This window comes from Chiroxiphia lanceolata, chromosome 6 (assembly GCF_009829145.1).
Source record: "Chiroxiphia lanceolata isolate bChiLan1 chromosome 6, bChiLan1.pri, whole genome shotgun sequence".
NCBI classification, from domain to species: domain Eukaryota; kingdom Metazoa; phylum Chordata; class Aves; order Passeriformes; family Pipridae; genus Chiroxiphia; species Chiroxiphia lanceolata.
Genome location: NC_045642.1, coordinates 55,451,668 through 55,471,922, shown reverse-complemented (window position 1 = coordinate 55,471,922; position 20,255 = coordinate 55,451,668). Strand labels below are relative to the sequence as shown.

The 20,255-nt window shown below is 41.8% G+C and overlaps 1 protein-coding gene across 2 annotated transcripts in view; it reads right to left on the bottom strand.

The window, feature by feature from the left end:
* Positions 1-14,622: 14,622 nt before the first annotated feature.
* Positions 14,623-20,255, bottom strand: part of TDRD9 (tudor domain containing 9) — a 72,217-nt gene continuing 66,584 nt past the window's right edge. For both annotated transcript variants that reach the window (XM_032691565.1, XM_032691567.1), the window contains exons 34-36: positions 19,092-19,201; positions 16,636-16,708; positions 14,623-15,407 (exon numbers count right to left, since the gene is read on the bottom strand). In XM_032691565.1, the coding sequence (XP_032547456.1) occupies positions 15,312-15,407; positions 16,636-16,708; positions 19,092-19,201 (279 nt within the window). In that variant the 3' untranslated portion in view covers positions 14,623-15,311. The remainder of the gene's footprint in view (positions 15,408-16,635; positions 16,709-19,091; positions 19,202-20,255) is intronic.

Below are 20,255 nucleotides of genomic sequence, written 5' to 3'. Positions count from 1 at the left end.
CACAGCTGGTCTGTTTAGTCTCCCTGCTTCAAACTTGTAACACATCCAGAACTCATCTCCATTAAGTCATCATTCCTCTCTGCTTGCAAGAAAATCACTTATTTGGATGTAGCCTGTTGTGGTTTTACCCCCACTGGCAACTCAGCCCCACAGAGCTGCTTGCTTGCTCTCCCCTGGTGGGATGGGGGAGAGAAACAGAAGAGTAAAAGTGAGAAAACCCATAGGTTGAGATGAAGAAAGTTTAACAGGTAAAGCAAAAAACATGCACATAAGCAAAGCAAAACACGGAATTCATTCACGCCTTCCCGTGGGCAGAAATGGGAACCCTGTTCAGCCATCTCCAGGAAAGCAGGGCTCTGGCACCTGTAATGGTTAATGGGGAAAACAAATGCCATCACTCTGAATGTCCCCCCCCCATCTTTCTTCTTCTCCCCACTGTATATGCTGAGCAGATGCCATAAGGGATGGAATATCCCTGTGGTCACTTGGGGGTCAGCTGTCCCACCTGTGTCCCTCCCTGTGCACCCTCACCCTCTGTGCTGGTGGGGTGGTGTGAGGGGCAGAAAAAGCCCTGATGCTGCGTAAGCACTGCCCAGCAACAACTAAAACATCCCTGTGTTACCAGCACTGTTTCCAGCACAAATCCAAAACAGACCTGTGGTAGCTACTAGGAAGAAAATGAACTGTATCCTAGCCAAAAGTAGCACAAGCCTTGCCAATTAAGTTTTCAGAGGTACTGTTTTTGCTTCCAGGCTTCTAAGTTCACAGCTTGGGCCTCTTGCTGAACTATTAGAAATGCTGCAATAAGTTCTTCCTGGAAATGAAAGTTCTAAGCTTGAATTATCTACACTCTTAGGTTATCTAACTCTTGGGTAATCTACACTATTCTGTAGTCCATAGCAAGAAAAAGAAACTCTCTGAGCTTCCTAATTTTTTTTCTATTGTCAGCTCCTCTTATTTATGTTCCTTTCCTGTGAACTCTGGAATTGGTACCACCTGGTCTTCTGTCCTCCAACCTTCTGTTCATGCAATGAGTCATTTTTCAAACACTGAATAGCCTGTGAAACAAAGTTTTTAATTTTTAACCCACTCAAATTTAACTTCAGTTTTGCTAAAACAAAGATCTGTTGTTTTCCTTCATGTTTGAATTTTATTGCTTTGATCAGAAATGTGAAAGAAAGAGTATATGACACATACAACTTACTATTGGCAATTTTATAGTTTCTTTTGGTTTGGATCCTGTCATCTGCCAGATAGGTAAAATCATATTCACCAGGAAGTCCTAAGTTCTTTTTTTAAGGATTCACACAGAATGGAAATGATCTTTCTCTAGAGTTTAAAACTAATGACTCTTTTCATGTGAGTAGCATTGCAAAGTGAAAAAAAAAAATACAACCATTAAAAATGTTTGGAGATCTGTGTTAGAATATAAATCAAGAGGAAATTTTTTTTTTGGTACATAATAACAATTACCTACAGAGGTGCTGGAGGCTCCACCCCTGAAAATACTCAAAATCCATCTGGAGATGCTCCTGGATAGCAAGGGAGTTGGGGATGATGGCCTCCAGAGGCCCTTCCCACCTCAGCCTTTCTGGGGTATTTGGATAGAGAGGCTTTTCCAAAAGCACGTGTAGACAAGGCTGAAGCCACCTGTTTTCCCTTATCTCAGAGATGGGTGCCTGTAAAGCGGGGAAAGTGGATTTTATAAATGAGAAGGGCGGATGCCTCCAACAGTTAAATGCCTGTCAAGGATTGAGGTAACTTAATGCTCCAAAAGATCTCAAGATGTGCTTCTGAATTTATGTAAATTTGTGGTGGTGTGTCCATAGTGCACAAGGAAGTGGTCCCACACCTGTGATATGTGTTTAAGACTCCCAGTGCATTCTCCAATTTGGGGTGTCTGGTATTATAGACACCTTTTATAGCCTTGAAATTCTGATGTATTTCACTAGCATTTATGAAGGCAATGGACTCTCCATACCTGCTGATGACCTTAGGACTGCTTTAAAGAATTCACTGTATCATTGTCTACAACACTGAACAGGAGAAGCAGCAACACGAGCAAGCTGGCAGAAGACCTGTTCCCTCTTTGCCTTTCTGCTTTAAACAAGATGAATCATGCACACAGATCAAGATGGAAGAGAATCTTGTATACCTGGGAGGGGACTTTGGGAGCTGGAATGGTTTTGGTTGTGCAGTGGGTAGATGGTGGCAGAAGATAATGTTTGGACAGGGAAGAGTGGTAAAGACAGGGAAATGATGAAGAACAAAGAAAGCGGCAAGAATGTGTCACTCTCCTCCTGAGCTGGTGGTTGAAAAAGGGGAAGGGCAGAGGAGGGTCAGGTTGAGCAGACACTACCCATGTAAGCTAAGCTTGAAGGCTCTGCTTAGGGCCTTCTGCATCTTTAAGGACCACCCATAAAGCATTTTGCAAGAGGCTGGTAGGGGGGCTGGGGAACAGAAGTGGATCTGGTCTGGGTCCCAGGAGACTGTTCCAAGGCAGGTGTTGCCTGGAATGCCCAAACCCCTTCTGAGCTCCAGCCTCTGTCTTGCCTTCTCTTCAAAGTGCAGGTGACCTACAACCCTGTGCCTGTGAGCTGTGGCAGCTGACACCCCGAGAACCCAGAGGTAGCCAGAAAATGAGGGAAATGGCACCTCAGGTTTTTACATTTCTTGAGTCTTGATACTGCTGGAGAGCACTTGCTCTGTTCTTTCAGTGGAATCATATTGTTCCGATGAACAGCCCTGCACAGGGAAAGGGGAAAGGATGTAAGCACAGTTTGGAGAGTCACAGTTCCTTCCCCAAAAGGTGTGTTTGTAGGGGCAAGGGTTGTTTGAATGAACCCAACAGATTCCAGCTGAGCCTCTGCCCACTGGCACAATGGCACTGTGCTCTCTGCAGGGAGCGTGAATGGGGAAGTTAAGGTGGGTGTGGATGTCAGTGGAAAGTCATCTATTTCCAGAGAAAACAGGACTGTCCTTTTTTAGCTGTACAGGATTCATGGAGGGGCAGGTGAGTGCCTGTATGTCCTGTAGAACTGCTGATCTTTCCTAGTGCAGTGGTGCTGCTGTAGGAACCTGAGCTACCTATTCCTAAAGCTTGACTGTGGGTTTTACAGGAACTTTTCTTTGTAGAGCAGACAAAGGGAGAGTTGACAGTTACCAGTAAAAGGAAAGCTGGAAATGGAATTTGAATAATGAGGGGATGGAGGCTTTGCCCTGGGGTGCCTTTAGGGAGCACAGTGAGCACAGTCAGAACAGGCTCAGCCTTGCTTAACCCTGGGTCAGGTGTCTCAGGTTTCTTTACACTGACCACCTCCTCCTGCATCACTCTGATGTGCCCAGAATGAGAACTGGGTGAGACAAAGTGCTGTTCAGTCACACAGATGATGGTCTGAGTGAACAGGATTGCCTTGGAGAAAGTCTAGAATATCTGCAGCTTGTTCCCTGAGGGTGACACATTTCTCTAAAACTGACATTTGTGGAGAGTTTGTATAATATTGAGAAACACTGTTGTGTGCTGTCAATAGTAAGATATAAGTATGTGACAGTGAAGTACTGCCTCAAAAAGGAGTCCAGCAAATAGTCTTCCTGCAGTCATTCTGGAAGCTCTGGTAAACATTTATGTTGCTTCACAACACTTGAGGTAATGGCCTAGCTAAATCATCCATCAAAAATAATGAAACTCCTAGGAAATCTCCATCCATTTTTGACCCATTTTCAAGGATCATCTCCTGTGGGCTCAAGAACGGTTCATTCCACTGAGGAAAAAATGAAGCAAAGGCAGAAGCAGGTCTGCATGGATGAACAAGGAACTCCAAACCAGCATAAGAAGTGTTCAAGAGGTGAAAGAAGGGACAGGTGACACAGGAGGAATGTAGAGATACTGTCAGAGTGTTCAGGGATGTTGTTATGAAAGGCAAAGCCCACTTGGAACTGAATTTACAGAGGGATACAAAGGTTCGACAAGAAAGGTTTCTACAGGTCAATAAGCAGCTAAAGGGTGACTAGGGAAAAGGTGTGCTCACTGGTGGCTGGCAGGGCACCTGGTGACAAAGGACGTGAAAAAAGTTGACAATGGCACCTTTGCCTCAGTCTTTAGGAATCCCAGGCACCTGAGGCTGTAGGAAGATGCAGGCCAAGGAACACTTACTGTCACTGGAAAAGGATTGGGTTAGGGAATACTTAAATAAACCAGACCCTGACAAGTCCCTGGGGCCTGATGGGCTGCATGCACAAGTGCTGAGAGAAAAGCCGATAACATTTGATAATCTTCAAAAGGTCATAGAAATCAGGGGAAGGTTCTGGAGGAGTGGAAGAAAGCAAACGTCACTTCTACCTTTAAGAATGGTGAAGAGGAAGAGGAGACGGGAAACTAGAGGCCGGTCAGCCTCACCTCAGTCCCTGGAAAAGTGGCGGAGCAAATAAACCCAGAAGCTATTTCCAGACATATGAAGGTCAAAAAGGCAGTTAGGAGCAGTCACCACAGATTTGTCACGCTTAATCAACCTGACAGCTTTCTCTGAGGAGGTGACTGGCTCAGAGGTGAGGGCAGAGCAGTGGATGTTGTTTGTATTGACTTTACTATGGCTTTTGGCACTGATGCCCATAACATCCCAATACTCAAATGGATAATGTGTGGGCTAAGTGGGCAGTGAGGTGGGCTGAAAACTGGCTGAACTGCCATGGTCAGGATACCCAGCTGGGACCCAGTCACTTGGGGTCACTACCTGGGGGTCAATAATGGCACCTGCATTGTCATTAATGAGCTGGATGATGGGACAGAGCACACCCTCAGCAGATTGGCAGACAACACAAAACCGAGAGGAGTGGCTGATACATCAGGTGGTTGTGCCACCATTCAGAGGGACCTGGACAGGCTGGGCCAAGGAGTCAACAGAAAGCTCTTGGAGTTCCACACAGGGAAGTAATACCAAACTGAACCAGTAGCTCCTTAAAGAAACTCTAATTGATCAGGAAAAAAGACATTACAAAAATAATAACCACAGTAGCTAATCTCATTCAGTGTGTAATTTCACATACAATGCTGGCCCACTTACAGCTCTCAGCCCTTACAGGATCTGAAGGCAGGTAAATTAAGTCTCTAGCTGAATCCAATTTCCTACTATATGTCCTATCACACTTCATAGTCTGAATGAAATCCCAAGGAGATCATCTTACCGGAATTCTCTAATCAAGATATTAGGCCTTTGTACTGGAAAAAAACCCAAAGAACATTCTACTTGAAATACTCAACTAAATTATTACTAAATTATTAGCTTGCCCTTTTTTTTTTTGTGTGTGGACAGTTACGCGTCAATTAAAATACTCCAGAAGTTGGATTCATTCTCTTACTGAATTCAGTTATCTAGAAGGCAGGCATTTTGTCTTAACTAATTTGTTTAATAATTAGTAGTTAATAATTTTATAGTAATCAGAATTTTCTGAGAGGCATAGTACACATCCAGCATTCACAATGGTTAACCATGAGCTAAAAAAATACGTTTTTGTTTGGTTTTGTCTTCTGTGTTTGATCTGCTGACAGAGAATACCCAGGTCAGAGTTCATGCTGTGCCATCAGTTCTTCTCAGTGTGTAGCCCCACGAGTCACAGCTTACAGTGACAAGGGACACAAGGATGGGAAGCAAATGCTGTGGGGCTGTGCATTGGGCTGTGCAAGTTTAACACCCCCCTTTCTTTGAGGGGTGGTTGGGACCAAAACTTTTCTGTAAGAGCGGAGGGCCCACTGAGATGACAATGGCATTGAGGCATTTCCATGTTAAAAGGTGGTGAATCCACTGGAATTGCATCTCTACCACAGGTGACAAGTCTCATAGAAACCCTCAGTTGCTAAAACACCAGTGCACATGGTAAGACAAATCCTGATATGACATTAAATAGTAACAGAGCTAGTAGGTGGACTGCTCTGCAAGAGAGGCTGCACACTCCTCAGTTTTCTCAGGCTTCAGATTATTTCTTGCCTTTTTTTGGTTCTGCCAGAAAGAAGCAGCACTGGGCTCTGTGCAGCACTGATCACCACTCTGAGAACAGGCACATCGCATCTCTAAGCTGGCTGTGTGGGCAAAGGCACTGGGAAGGCCAGTGACCGTTTGACCAAGAGACTATCCTGTCTCAGCCTTGGAATTGTAGCTCTAGTAAAACCACCAATGGCACAAAACATGCCAATCCAGACACAGTAGGTCAACAGCAACACTCAAGTGACTCAGCAAGGAGAAATTTCCACAGTTACCTCTCCTTCACCTCTGGGATGAGCTGGAACAGATCCTGCACCTGGTGCCCAGCAGTCTGGCACCAGTCTGGAGGCACTGGCAAGGGCAGGCTGAATACAACCTTAGGCAAAGTAACAGAAGTGACTTGGCATCAAGAATGAAAACACCATTGGAAGAAGGCAGGCAGGGTACATGAGCACCAAAGTGCAGCATGAGTCCCAGGCCTCACAGAGGCTGCAAGCAAGATAAACTATTGATGATTTTTAAGGCTTTAGAAAATGAAACAAAACTAATAAACCCCATCCTGACATATAGGTAGGAAAAGGGAACAAATGCCAGGATGAGTTAATAAACTGTGATCAACCCCACCAAGGACATGAGTTTACTGTGACCCACACCCCAGCTTGTCGGCAGGAGGTGAAGGCAGAGGGCAGAAACCTGTGTCCTGATGAGGGCAAAACAGTCCTCCATCTGGAATTCTAGTGGCATAAAAAAATGATGTAGCCTGTGCCTTGTTTCCTTGATTCTGCAGCCTGCCCAAGTCATGCTTCACTGAGTCCCACCAACTCCAAAACCCCCTGTCTGTTATGGCCTCGGGCACGATGATCTCAGATCTCACCCTGTCATGTTCTTTCTCCCTGCTCTTGGGAAATCACTTCCAAGGAACTGTCTTGAGAGGTGGTGTTCCTTTTCTTCTATTCATAGCTGTCTTAATCACACGTTTTATTCTTCCCTGTGTGGTGTTCATTATGCTGGCTCATGAGTTTCTTAGCTCATCAATTCCGCATTCTGTTCAAACTCAGTCAAAACACCTACATAAATAACTCAATGTACTGGCAGAGCTTAAGTCACAATAACACTTATTTGAACAATATGACAGTCATCAGACCAAGGTGTAACTAACTGGGAAGGGGGAGGAAGGCAGAAAGTTTCTTTGTTGCTCTAAAATCTTCTTGTTTGTTTAGCAAGCAATTTTTCAACCTCATTATATCTCAGAAATTCTCTGAAACAGGAGGGGTGCATTGTCAAATGTGGCTTCTTCGCTGTATCCAAGGGAATAAGATCCTTCCTAAGAACTCCAATAAAAGCAGCATTGTTAAATCCAAGTTCCTTTCTGAGGAGTATGAACTACTGAAAAGTTCAGCGAGGGAGACAGAAATCATGCAAGTGCCAATTAACACAACTTGTACTCTGAGCTGCTTACAGTGTCCAACGGTGTCAGAGCCTTACACAACAGCATCATGGACAGCCTTAAAATGTGCAGCCAGGCATTCTGTGGGAGCTCACAATTCCTTATTTTGTTGAGAGTTAGAAAGGACTCTCCTGCTCCTCATAGGGGCCCTGCAAGTACCACAATTTAAAAACTAGTTGGGTTCTAGATTGGCTGGATCTCTTAAAAATTATGTTCAACTGCAACTGTTAGGGTGCTGGCTGCAGCCCTCAGTATTGTGTGTTTCTAGTTAGAATTCAATCTTTTATTTTTACTAGCTGATATTTTACTAGCCACTGACACAATTTAGAGTTGCATAAATAAAGGACCAGAGCCCTTGCTGGTGTTATTCTTCTGTCAGTTATCACAGGAACCTGGACCACATGGTCCAGACTCATGTAGACTGAGCCACCCCTGTTTGAATCAAAAATGTTCCTGGCTCACATCTCTTTTTACTGCCACTAAAAGGTAGAAATCCACATTGCAGCCACCTTTATAGTGTAGCCCTAGATAAATTTCCCTTAGCCTCTAATATTCTTTGAATAAGAGGACAAGTCAAAGGTCATTTTTCTGTAAATGCCTGCTAGTGCTAACAGCCTCTCCAGCCCCAAAGGTCCTTTTTATTTCAATTCCATAAGTCATTAATCCACAAAAAGATAAAATATACAACATATCCCCTTTTAACCCCCAGCACTAAATAAAACAAGAACTGAAGACCATGTCCAGTACCTCAGGATATTGGCTACTTTGGCCAAGTCTTCTACTGTCATGTTACATCAGTAAAGCAGTGATGCATATTCTGGGATTGCACAGATAATCCTTCTATATAGAGAGACTATAAAGAACAAAATTACATAATAAAAAAATTTATTGTAAACTATAGCAATTTAACTGCTCCTTACAGCAGATAATGTGGCCCTAAGTTATAATCTTCCTATATTCCAGAAGAGTTTGTGGAAGCTTTTTTCATTTACTTTAGACAAAACTACTTTGGATTATATTAAAACTAGTTATGGAAATTATTCTGAACTGGGAAAGCTTTCATCAAAAGGCACACAGCTAAAGTTGACTGTACATCAGTCCTGAGATAAATATAGGAGTTGTGTGATACCATACTAGAAGATCTAAATTAAATATAACTGGATTTATAGTTGTCAAGCCATCACATGAGACTATATTGTTAGAGCAGAAAAACAGAGGGAAAAAAAAATAAGGACTGTCTCAGTTCAAATAAATTGAAAAACAATAACTTGAAATCTGGCATCAGTAAAATTAAGACCAAAACTTACATTTTAATGTGAAAATAAAAATCATAGCATCACCAGGGAGTGCCTTCTCACACATATGCACAGAGGAAGTATGCAAGAAGTCCTTTCCATTCTGATTCCAGTTTGGGGTACGAAAGCTCACAACAGTGTTACAAAACATCCGTCTCTGGATGGATTGTTTTGCTGTTGTTCCTATCCTTTAGCTGAAAGCATCTATTTAGGAAGTGTGAAATCTTTCTTCCAGAAGGACTCATGTATCCTCTGGAAGCTCCCCAGGCTCACAGACTGTGCTTCCCTGTATAGATAGATTCCTCATCCTGTAGCACTGATATCCTATGGAATGTCTCTACTGATGTATTAGCTTCAGTTCCTAATTTTAGGACTTGCTATCAGCAGCAATCACTTTGTGTTTTTCCCAGCATATTTTCTACCTCCTTCTCCTTCATAAATAAAATCCAAGCAATATCTTCTCCTTAGAGAACTTGTAACATCATGAGATGTAAAGTTGCCTGTTCAGTTCCCAACATACCTGGCGACTGGGCAGGAGGAGGCTGTTTGCACAGTTGCTGTCGAGACTAAGTAAAACTAGTTCAAGACAGAGCTAACATCTTAAACTACAGAAAGCAGAGGAACTCCCTGAAGCAATGTTCTGTGATCTCAAAATATGTGCTGTGGAAGACACTGTCTGTATAAAGAATTTTAATAAAATCTTATCTATTTTTCCTGTCTTTTAAATGTGGCCTTTCTGTCCTTATTAAAGATAGACCAAGAAAGCCCCAGAGATACATATGTGCTGTTCATTTCCTGATTATGCACTCTAGATTTTTGCTACTAACAGACCAAAAAGAGAAAAAAGAGCTTTGTAAATGCTGAAATATTGCCAACAGCTGTACCGTTCCTTTTCCAAACACAGGTATCCAGGGAGAAAGGTACCCCTGGGTGTTTTATTCTTTGTTTAGCAAGAAAACAAAATGAGAGAAGTGAAATATTTAGAAACCCTCCATGGAGCGCATGAAGAACTAACACAGGAGAGGAAAAGAAAACCCTCACAGTGGTGTGTTTGTAGAGCACCTGGGGCTCATCACTGTGACTGGCACAGAGACAAGTTTCATTAGCATTGCATGAAAAAGACGTGAGCTCATCTAGCCATGAGTGAGGACATTTTGATTGCAGTTTTTTGGAGGAAAAAGCAACCACTGCACTTTTGGAGGGCAAGAGAAAATGAATACTAGCATTGCAAGCATCCTGTTTACCTCCCCTCTTTCCCTGGACCAAGTGGCAACCCCACTTCTCTCTGTCCCCATGGTGACCCACTGGAAGGACTTGTTTGGGTGAAGGAATGGAGGCCATAAATCATCAGGGAGGGCACACAGCGTGTGCAGCTCACTCCTGCCCTGCTCACCAGTTTGATGGCAAGCACTGCAGTGAGCCCCTCACTGAGCACCAGCACCCAAGCTCAGCTCTCTGCCCCCTTGGAAAAGGCCCCAGGGTGCCCCACTGGCTCAAGAAACAGCCAAGAGCTCATCCCTGTGCCAAGAAACAGCTGGCAGGACTTCCTTATCACGGGGATGTGAAGCCACCAAGGGGATGACTCTCATCCTGCAAACGAAGGACCTCTGGGAAGGTCCTGTCCTTGTCCTGCAAGGATGAAAGAGCTCCCTCAGCAGAGGAAGCAACCACCATACTGCCTGTTTCTCCAGGATACTGAAGTTACAGCTTTTACCAGACTAGACAGACATGCCTGGAGCTTGAGTGAAAGCTAAATATAGGAGCATCAGACAGCGACGACAAAAACACCTACCCATGTGGCTGTGCTTTGTGACTGAGAAAAGAGCAGTGTATCTTCCTACAGACTCACCAGGGAAGCTCAGAGGTTGCCTCTTCCCTCAACACTCCTTTGGAGGACTAATATATACCTTTTCTATTTCCTCATATATATCCTCTTTGCCCCAGGTTTCTTTCACTTATTAACCACTTTGGAGTTTCCTCTGCTTTTTTCCAGGTTCTTTTACAGAAAGGAAACTCCACATCAAACTACACCTTGATGGTGGAGCTTTCTTTTTGTTTTTCTGTTCACTTCTATCCCTTTTTACAGGCTAAGGTAGACAAAAACATTGCAAACCTCCCTGTTATTCTGACCCTTGAAAAATGTGCTAATGGTTTTCCAAGATCAGTGTAACTCCTGTCACAGTCTACACCAACACCTGTACCCTGGTTTAAACCATGATTCTGTAATTTATCCTAATTCATTTGGCCTTTTTCTGGCATTTATATGCAGACTGGCATCAAAATTTAATCTGTTGTAAGGAGTGTGGCAGATGCACAAATCCTCAGCATGCCAGGCTGTTTCTGAGTGAAAAATACAGGGGAATGGAGCCATAAGAATACACTCTTCAATTTAAAACTTGGGTAGTACACCAGTTTCAAGGACCACCGCAAGTTATCTCCAGAGCTACAGTTCTAAATTTATCCAGAGGTGCTCCCCTTCCCCCATCTGCATTCCTGTGACAGCTACCTACTTCTTGTTCAATGAACTAACAGAAGGGGGCTGAAAAATCTCACTATTGACTGCACACAACAGGATTTTTCTTTCCCAAGATTACACAAACTCTCCACAAATCTCAATTTTAGACAAAAAGTCTCATCTTTAGTTAGCAAATTGCAGATATTCTAGACTTTCCCCAAGGCAATCCTGTTCACTCAGACCATCATCTGTGTGACTGAACAGCACTTTGTCTCACCCAGTTCTCATTCTGGGCACATCAGAGTGATGCAGGAGGAGGTGGTCACTGTAAAGAAACCTGAGACACCTGACCCAGGGTTAAGCAAGGCTGAGCCTGTTCTGACTGTGCTCACTGTGCTCCCTAAAGTCACCCCAGGGCAAAGCCTCCATCCCCTCATTATTCAAATTCCATTTCCAGCTTTCCTTTTCCTGGTAACTGTCAACTCTCCCTTTGTCTGCTCTACAAAGAAAAGTTCCTGTAAAACCCACAGTCAAGCTTTAGGAATAGGTAGCTCAGGTTCCTACAGCAGCACCACTGCACTAGGAAAGATCAGCAGTTCTACAGGACATACAGGCACTCACCTGCCCCTCCATGAATCCTGTACAGCTAAAAAAGGACAGTCCTGTTTTCTCTGGAAATAGATGACTTTCCACTGACATCCACACCCACCTTAACTTCCCCATTCACGCTCCCTGCAGAGAGCACAGTGCCATTGTGCCAGTGGGCAGAGGCTCAGCTGGAATCTGTTGGGTTCATTCAAACAACCCTTGTCCCTACAAACACAACTTTTGGGGAAGGAACTGTGACTCTCCAAACTGTGCTTACATCCTTTCCCCTTTCCCTGTGCAGGGCTGTTCATCGGAACAATATGATTCCACTGAAAGAACAGAGCAGGTGCTCTCCAGCAGTATCAAGACTCAAGAAATGTAAAAACCGGAGGTGCCATTTCCCTCATCTTCTGGCTGCCTCTGGGCTCTCGGGGTGTCAGCTGCCACAGCTCACAGGCACAGGGTTGTAGGTCACCTGCACTTTGAAGAGAAGGCAAGACAGAGGCTGGAGCTCAGAAGGGGTTTGGGTATTCCAGGCAACACCTGCCTTGGAACAGTCTCCTGGGACCCAGACCAGATCCCTTCTGGTCCCCAGCTCCCCTACCAGCCTCTTGCAAAATGCTTTATGGGTGGCCCTTAAAGATGCAGAAGGCCCTAAGCAGAGCCTTCAAGCTTAGCTTACATGGGTAGTGTCTGCCCAACCTGACCCTCCTCTGCCCTTCCCCTTTTTCAACCACCAGCTCAGGAGGAGAGTGACACATTCTTGCCGCTTTCTTTGTTCTTCATCATTTCCCTGTCTTTACCACTCTTCCCTGTCCAAACATTATCTTCTGCCACCATCTACCCACTGCACAACCAAAACCATTTCAGCTCCCAAAGTCCCCTCCCAGGTATACAAGATTCTCTTCCATCTTGATCTGTGTGCATGATTCATCTTGTTTAAAGCAGAATTATCTACCAGCAGCAGGCAAAGAGGGAACAGGTCTTCTGCCAGCTTGCTCGTGTTGCTGCTTCTCCTGTTCAGTGTTGTAGACAATGATACAGTGAATTCTTTAAAGCAGGCCTAAGGTCATCAGCAGGTATGGAGAGTCCATTGCCTTCATAAATGCTAGTGAAATACATCAGAATTTTAAGAGTAGAAGAGGTCATTCTGATGATATTAGTGAACCAGGTACTGCAAACTGGATAAAAATAGGCATTCTTTCAGTATATTTTCTCAGTTTCTGGAATTCAGTAGGGTAAGCAGTTCAAGTTTCTCAATTTTAACAGTTAGTGAAGTATCTGCCTTCTCTGAGTTCCAACTCATTTATTTATATATTTGGTTTCTAGCATAGCCTGTGGCAGTAAATTCCAAAATTAATTACATGCAATGGCAAAAAACCTCCTTTTGATTTAAAACTGCTGTCAGATTTCATTGTAGCTGTGGGGGGAATTATGAATAATAGTCATTGCACATTGTTTCAGGCTCCAGAAGCACCTATCAATTCAGTAAGAGCATTAATCTGACCACTTATAGATTCGAATGTTTCTCGACAGATATTTCTAGATACATTGGGCTCAATGATGAAGTACATAAATGTGGATCATCACTAATAAATTGTGGTGAAATCTCACTCTGCTCAATGTTGGTGCGCATCTGGAGTTAAAGGAATCCTGACAAGCAGTCATGGCCCTTTTTCTTAGGGAAGGAGCCCCCAAAAGGCACAAAGCTGACTGGGATCATGTCTATAGCCATACAGACACTACTATTTTACAATGCTTCTTTCTCCTGTGCAGCTGGAGGGGAAAATCCTGAAGCTGCTTACCTTAAACTTTTTTAAGTGACTTTGCAGTGCTGTTGAAACGTGAATCAAACCATGAAAGACAACAGTTGCTCTTTAAATATTATTATTACATATTCCTCAGGCAATAAGCACAATTCAGCCTGGCTGGGAGATGCTAAGATGTTCTGTTTCCTTAAAGGGTGTTTTGTCACGTGTCACATCTGCAGGTGCTTTATACCCAGGACAAAACTGGGAGCTCCTTTAAGTTCTCAATACAGAATTTTCATTTCTCAACTGAGCAAGGGCAGGTTATGGGTTACTGCACTGGGAGGGGAGTTGGCATTATCCACTCCTCTCACCATAAGGAAACCTTTCATCTGTGTAATGACAGGAGCCATTAGAGGGAGAAGCAGCAGAGCAGCCCCCACCTGGTGGCAGCACATGCACACGGGACAGACCCGCACACAGAAGAAACAGAGTTTAAAATTAAAAAAATTTAAAAATTCTCAGTGTTGCTTATGTGAAATAAGTTCCATTATTTATATCATGCCTTTATTGCCAAGTTTCCTTTTCCAGCAGAAACTCCCATCCTTAATAGGTAAAGCAATGATTTGAAATCCTGCCTGTTTCATTTGCCCCCAGAGGTGCAACACTTCATTGGTGTATGACACTCTGCTGAGAAATCCTCTTGTCTAAGCCAGCTGAGATACAGTTTTTCTGTTTAGACCTGTCTCACTAAGTATTATGTTTATAATTCCCAAGGATCAGTAAAATGGGTCTAAGGGTAATGCTCTAATAAACCACTAAAAGTGCCTGTTATACAGTCACCCCTCTGTTTAAGTACAGTTTAAAATAATTTCTTAGTTTAAGCATCCCCTTATTTTCCCCAAATCTGCCACTTTGTTATGGTGATCACTGATTCTCCCTGTCCTTAAGAGGATGACTGGATATTATATGACCTTCAAACAGTGGAGATGAATACTTTTCCATACACTGTTTTTGGATTCTTGTATTTCATGAATGCAATCACAAACCATTAATAACTAAATTTAGCTTTTATTAAGCATGACCGCACAACAGAAGAGACAAAAACATTTTATTTCACTTCTGCATTTTATTCTGAAACCACTGACCTCATTTTTAGGACTAAAGATCTCGCAGGTAAGAATAAGAAGAAAGAATGAAACAAGGTGCCATGAATCAGTAATTCAAAAGCATTCTTCTTTCATACAGGAAAATAAATCAGGTTATGTTTTGCTGTACGAAAAACTAATGAAAAAAATTGTATCCAATATATCAAGTTGTAGTTTGCATCAGAACATAATCTAGATCATCAGTTTCCTCTGACTTCCAGTTTTTGGTTAGGGAAAACCCCAAACCCCTTTGTTGCATGTATTTTCAAAAAACTAATGACAAAGAAAACAGGAAAACGCAACTTGCACTTAAAGGGGAAAAATGAAGACATGCCTCTTGACTTATGAGCTTTTAGACATAAAATGAACAACTAAACCTAGATTTGCTTCATCTTTCAGGTACCTTGCAATAAACCTGCTCAGAAGTGTTACTGAAGTTTCATCCTGCTTTACATCAGTTTGTTTTATGAATAAACTTGTCCGCTCTAGGCCAGCAAACCTGAACTTTTTCAAAAACACACGAACACATTCCAAACTGTATTTCAGTACCCCTTCACTAATCTTAAGGAACAGTCTTGCAAAACATGCATCCAAGACAGAATTAATTTTCAGACTAGTTGTAATACCTCATCCTCTGAAAGACTTCTAGAAATACTTAATCATTCAACAAAACAAGCTTGTGGAGCTGATAAAGACTATTTCCTCTTTCATGCTGCTTTTCAGACTCGTCAACAATACGCTGAGAATCCACCTAACCAAAAGAAGCAAGATGAAAGTCAGAATGCATTTCTAGTAATTTTTTCCTCTATGACACAGTTTAAAAAAAAGTCTCAAACAGTTTTGAGTTTCAAATCATACAGGAATTCCAGTCCCATGCCACATATTGCAACAAAAGAGCCAGTGCTGTATTTCATGGTTTGCCCAGAATACTACTCCATAATCAATTCCAAAGCATTACAGGTAGTACTTTATGTGATGATATAAAAAAGCTGTCCCAAGATTCTTCAGATGCAGTGGGGAAAATCCTGATCCAAAGCCTGTACATTAGCTTCTTATAAAATTGAACACCAGTAAAAGTGAATAGGAGATTATCTTCATAATTCCAAGGATAACTGAATTTGAAATATGAAAATAGAAACACTTTGGCCTAAGGCAGTATATTACAATACACTCTAAAAAAATGCCTTCTATAAACAAGTGCCCTTGGTGCTCCTTCTCTGCCCCTCTTTTCAGAGGGAGGGACCCAAACCCCTCCTTTACACCCCCCTCAGGGTGGGAGAGGCACAGGGAGGGTGTGTGTAGCACTTACTCCTGCACTCAGCAATTCCTCAACTGCTTTTAATTAAGAAACTGCACTTTTTCTTCAGGAGATCTAGTGGCCTGAAGAGGCCCTTACAGAAAGAAAGGTAAGATTTCTAACAGAGTAGGAAGCTAGTAGAGTTTTCAGCTTTATGAAACTCTGCTGGGTCTCTAGAAAACTGGCCTCCTGCCTGATCCCACATCTGTTCTAAAACAAGCCACATTTCTCTCCACCTAGAAAGGAAAAGCCACCTCAAAGCACAGTATCTCAAAACAAAACTAAAATGCACTGCATTCAGACAAATTCTATACAAGGAAAATTTAGCTATGGCTGCTTAATAGAAAAAAAAATAGAACATTTTATTTTCCAGCAAACGTGAAGTTGCCTTTACAATCTCTCTAAACTTAAAACCCATGGAGAGTTCTGCTTGAAAAGATTAAGTATTTACATACACAAAATAAAAAACTAAACCACTCTACTAATAAATAGACTCTACAAAAATAGGGTATCAATAGAGACTGATGCATACACAAAAGTGCTTAAATGTGACTCTACAGTGCTTTCAGTATTTTCAAGTTCAAGAATCAAAGAAGACATCCTTCCAAAGGAAATTCTCCCTTTTAACACTCTTAACTCCCCAAGAAAAAAGGAGTTTAAAAAAGTGTCTTTACACCCTTACCTGATTCCATGCATATGGGTTCTCACACCACGTAGGAACAATTTTATCTCGAGGCCTTGATTTGCAGATTAAACTGAAATTACATAGAAATGGCCTTAAGTAACACACTTGTATTTGATTAATTATGAAGACAAAGGATTTTTTTATACTAGATACAACCAGGTATTTATGAGGTGTCTGTGCTGAAGGGAATCTTAAATTTCCTTGTTAATCTAGTCTTGATTTGTTCACTTCTCTGTACTTTGCCCCTCTAGTGTAAAAGTCAAAATACACAATGTCTCTGTGAAAATCTGTATCAGAATCTATTTCTTCTAAGGAATATAATGAGGTTTTTTTATTACAAAGTACTAGAATTTGCAACTATGATTTATTCTGTAAGTTTTATGTATGCTTACTCACTAGAATGTATAATACAGCTAGTTTTAGGGTATTTTATTTTGCATGACAACTCAATTACTATAGATTGTCTGTCTGCTCCAGTTATTTCCTCAAGCTGTGCAAAGTACAATAGTAGCAGACATTAATTAATTCTGTCTAGATGTGTTTTTCAAACACTGATTTTAGTCTTAAGTAGTAGTGACATGTTGTAAATACAATTAGCTTTTGAAAAATGAAAAAAAGTTATGAAAGACTGTTCAGGCTAAATTTCTACCTGTGTACTCTTATGTTAGTTTTTTAAAAAAGTATAACTGGGGAAAAAATATTCAAAACCAAGAAACATTTTACACAAGGGAAAAGAAGAAATCATTGCAATAATCAGACTGTTTATTCCTTCAAATATAAACATATAAAAATAAAATAAAATTTTAAATAAAAAAAAAATAGCTGTAGGATCATTGGAAGACAATGAGTAAAAGCATTATAAAAGTTCCAAGAGAGAAAAGGCTACCACAGAAAGGTATAAAATCCTGAAGAAAAAAAGCCCAGAAGGCTGATGAGAATGACCAAGTCAGGCAGTTGGTGCTGACTGAGCTGAGGAACAGGTCAATGCTGAGGACCTGAGCCAAGGAGCTGCACAGGCTGCCCCTTCCCCTCCCAGATGGCTGGAGATGTCTGAACAATCAGTCCCAAATAGGTGCCAGAACAGTAGCAAGTATTCACATGTCCAAAGAAATAGCAGTGACATTTTAGTGCCTTCAATTTTGCACGTAAGTGTTGATGACCGAGCACGAGCTGTTACCGTCACCGTCATCTCCAGCGGAGGGTTTGTGGCTTTGCTTCTTTCTGCCTACCCACATTCCTTGACTTCTCTATTGTTTATGCTGTTTTAATTTCATTTCCAGTGCCTCAAAAGATAAGGCTGACCCCGCACTTGTTAATTTATCATGCAATACATCTGAACTTTTAGTTTTGGAAATAGGAAGTATGGGTGCTTGCTTTTAAGTTAAGGCAATGTAATAAGTTTTTTTCACAGATAAGAAAGAAAAAAAAATCAACTGAGCAGGTACATTAAAAACCAAGAAACACTTGAAAAAAATCAGCATAAACAGCTGCTTTGATAATAATTTTGATAACCCTAGGTAAGAGCAGCTAAGCTTAAAAGCTTCTGATCTTTATCAACATGAGGAACTGCCTCACTCTAGCATCATACAGTTACTTTAGAAAAGCTCTACCGGCAAAAAAGCTCATATTTCCTAGAGATGAGGCTAATACTAGAGTCCATAACATAACTCTTAATTCATGTCTGAACCAGAGCTCTTCTTAACACAGGTTTAGTAACGAGACAGGTCAGGATGAGGAAATGCTCCTGCTGATACAGACAACACTAAAGTGCACATTGTGTGTACAAACAAGGGAACATTTTTCACACTATGCTCAGCAGTGGCAGACATAGGAAGGAGCTGTTACAGGGATACTTTTTTGCACTACTTCCTCTAAACTATAAGCTGAAAAAATTCTCAAGGCTGGCTGCACTGCCTCACAATGGTCTTTTCAGAACCACTACCTGAATTACAAGAAGCAGGGGGGCTTGCTGGGAAAAAGGGCAGGTAGCCTTATTTCAGTTCCTAAATTAGCCTGGGACTTCCAGTTAACTTGGCCAACACCCATCCTGCACAGGTCTCCTGAGGGAGGAAAGGCAGCACATACGACTCAAATTTAATATACAGGGAGAAAGATTTTAAATCTTTCTGCACTCTTATGCCATAGGACTTCATTAGCTTTGTCCTTGGTGCAAAAAAAAAGATACATAAGAACTGGTATCCTGCAGAACAGGTTTTACAGTCTAGGTTTTATGACTCTTAAGTGATCGGGCTTCCCTGAAGAACCAGTGCTTCCACAAGAAGTCTAACGTTGTTTAGTATAATGCTTTATAAATAAACAAAGTAAATGAAATGCATCATTAAATGAGAGCATACATTATTTTTCCAAAGCCTAATCTAAGCTATGCTTCAAGCAATCATTCATCCTGTTTTTGCTGAGACTGCAAACAGATCTTATTTCTACAAAATTATTACCATAGAAGCTTCTGACGAATATTTTCCTGCAGCTGTATCATCTGCTCTTGTCCAGAATATACTGCACGTTCACAGAGCAGCTTATTAATGGATGTCCTTAAGTTGTTTATCTGTAAAACATCAGTGACAGAGTATAAGCCAAAACCAGCACTAGGTTTGTATTGTATTACACTGTCATGAAGGTGGTCATGGCACCCATACCATCCAACTTCAACTAGAATATTATTTGCATAAGCAAAAACATCTGAAGCTTCAGAAACATTTCTTCCTGCAGTTGCATCTCTGCTGGTCAAAGATGTTACTAGTTCAGCCACTTGATATCACAATCTTCAAGGTTACTGAGATGTGCCATAAACTACAGAGGCTACCACTTACCTGGACTTTTTCCATCACGGAATTCCTTCTGTAAAAGTTTTAAGAATATTCTCTATCTCTCCTTAATTTTCACATGAACAACAGCTTAGTTTTACCATTCTGGATAAAGTATCATGAATGTAGACATCACACCAAGTCAGTGCTTTCAGCAAACAACAGCTCACAGGTGTGTGCACCAGCATGTCCACTGTGCCCTTAAAAAACCTCTAGAAACCACTGGTCACCACCTCACATACCCGCTCTGTACACAGATCTGACCAGGGCATGTGAGGTCCTTCACTGGCTAAGGCACATGTCATTGTCCTGCACAGCACATTTTAGGAACATGTTTCCCTCTGACAGATCTCACTCTGTGAGATGCAAAAGGCTGTAATGAGGGACGCGGGGGCTTTATCATTTGTTTGGTTGATCTGCTCTGAGAGAAGTAGCTCAATACAGATGACTTATCAGAGCAGTAAAATCAAACTGAAGCCGGCAAAGCAGCAATGCCAGGCTTGTCAGTAAAAGCCATAACAATCCTACGAACAAGACTAACAAGTATTGACATCTGGTTAGTGCAAAATTGATGCTTTTGTTTTGGAAAGTGTATAAAATTCCGTAACATTTTATTTGTTTAAAGTGTAGGGAGGGGGCAACTCTCTCTCCTTATAAGAATCCAAGATTATAAACAGGCAGTACATTAAAAAAATCCAAACAAACAAAACCAAAGAAAAACCCAAACAAACAAATCAAACAACAACCCTCCCAAACTAACAGGTCCAAACAAGTTTTTCTGTTAATTCTGAGAGT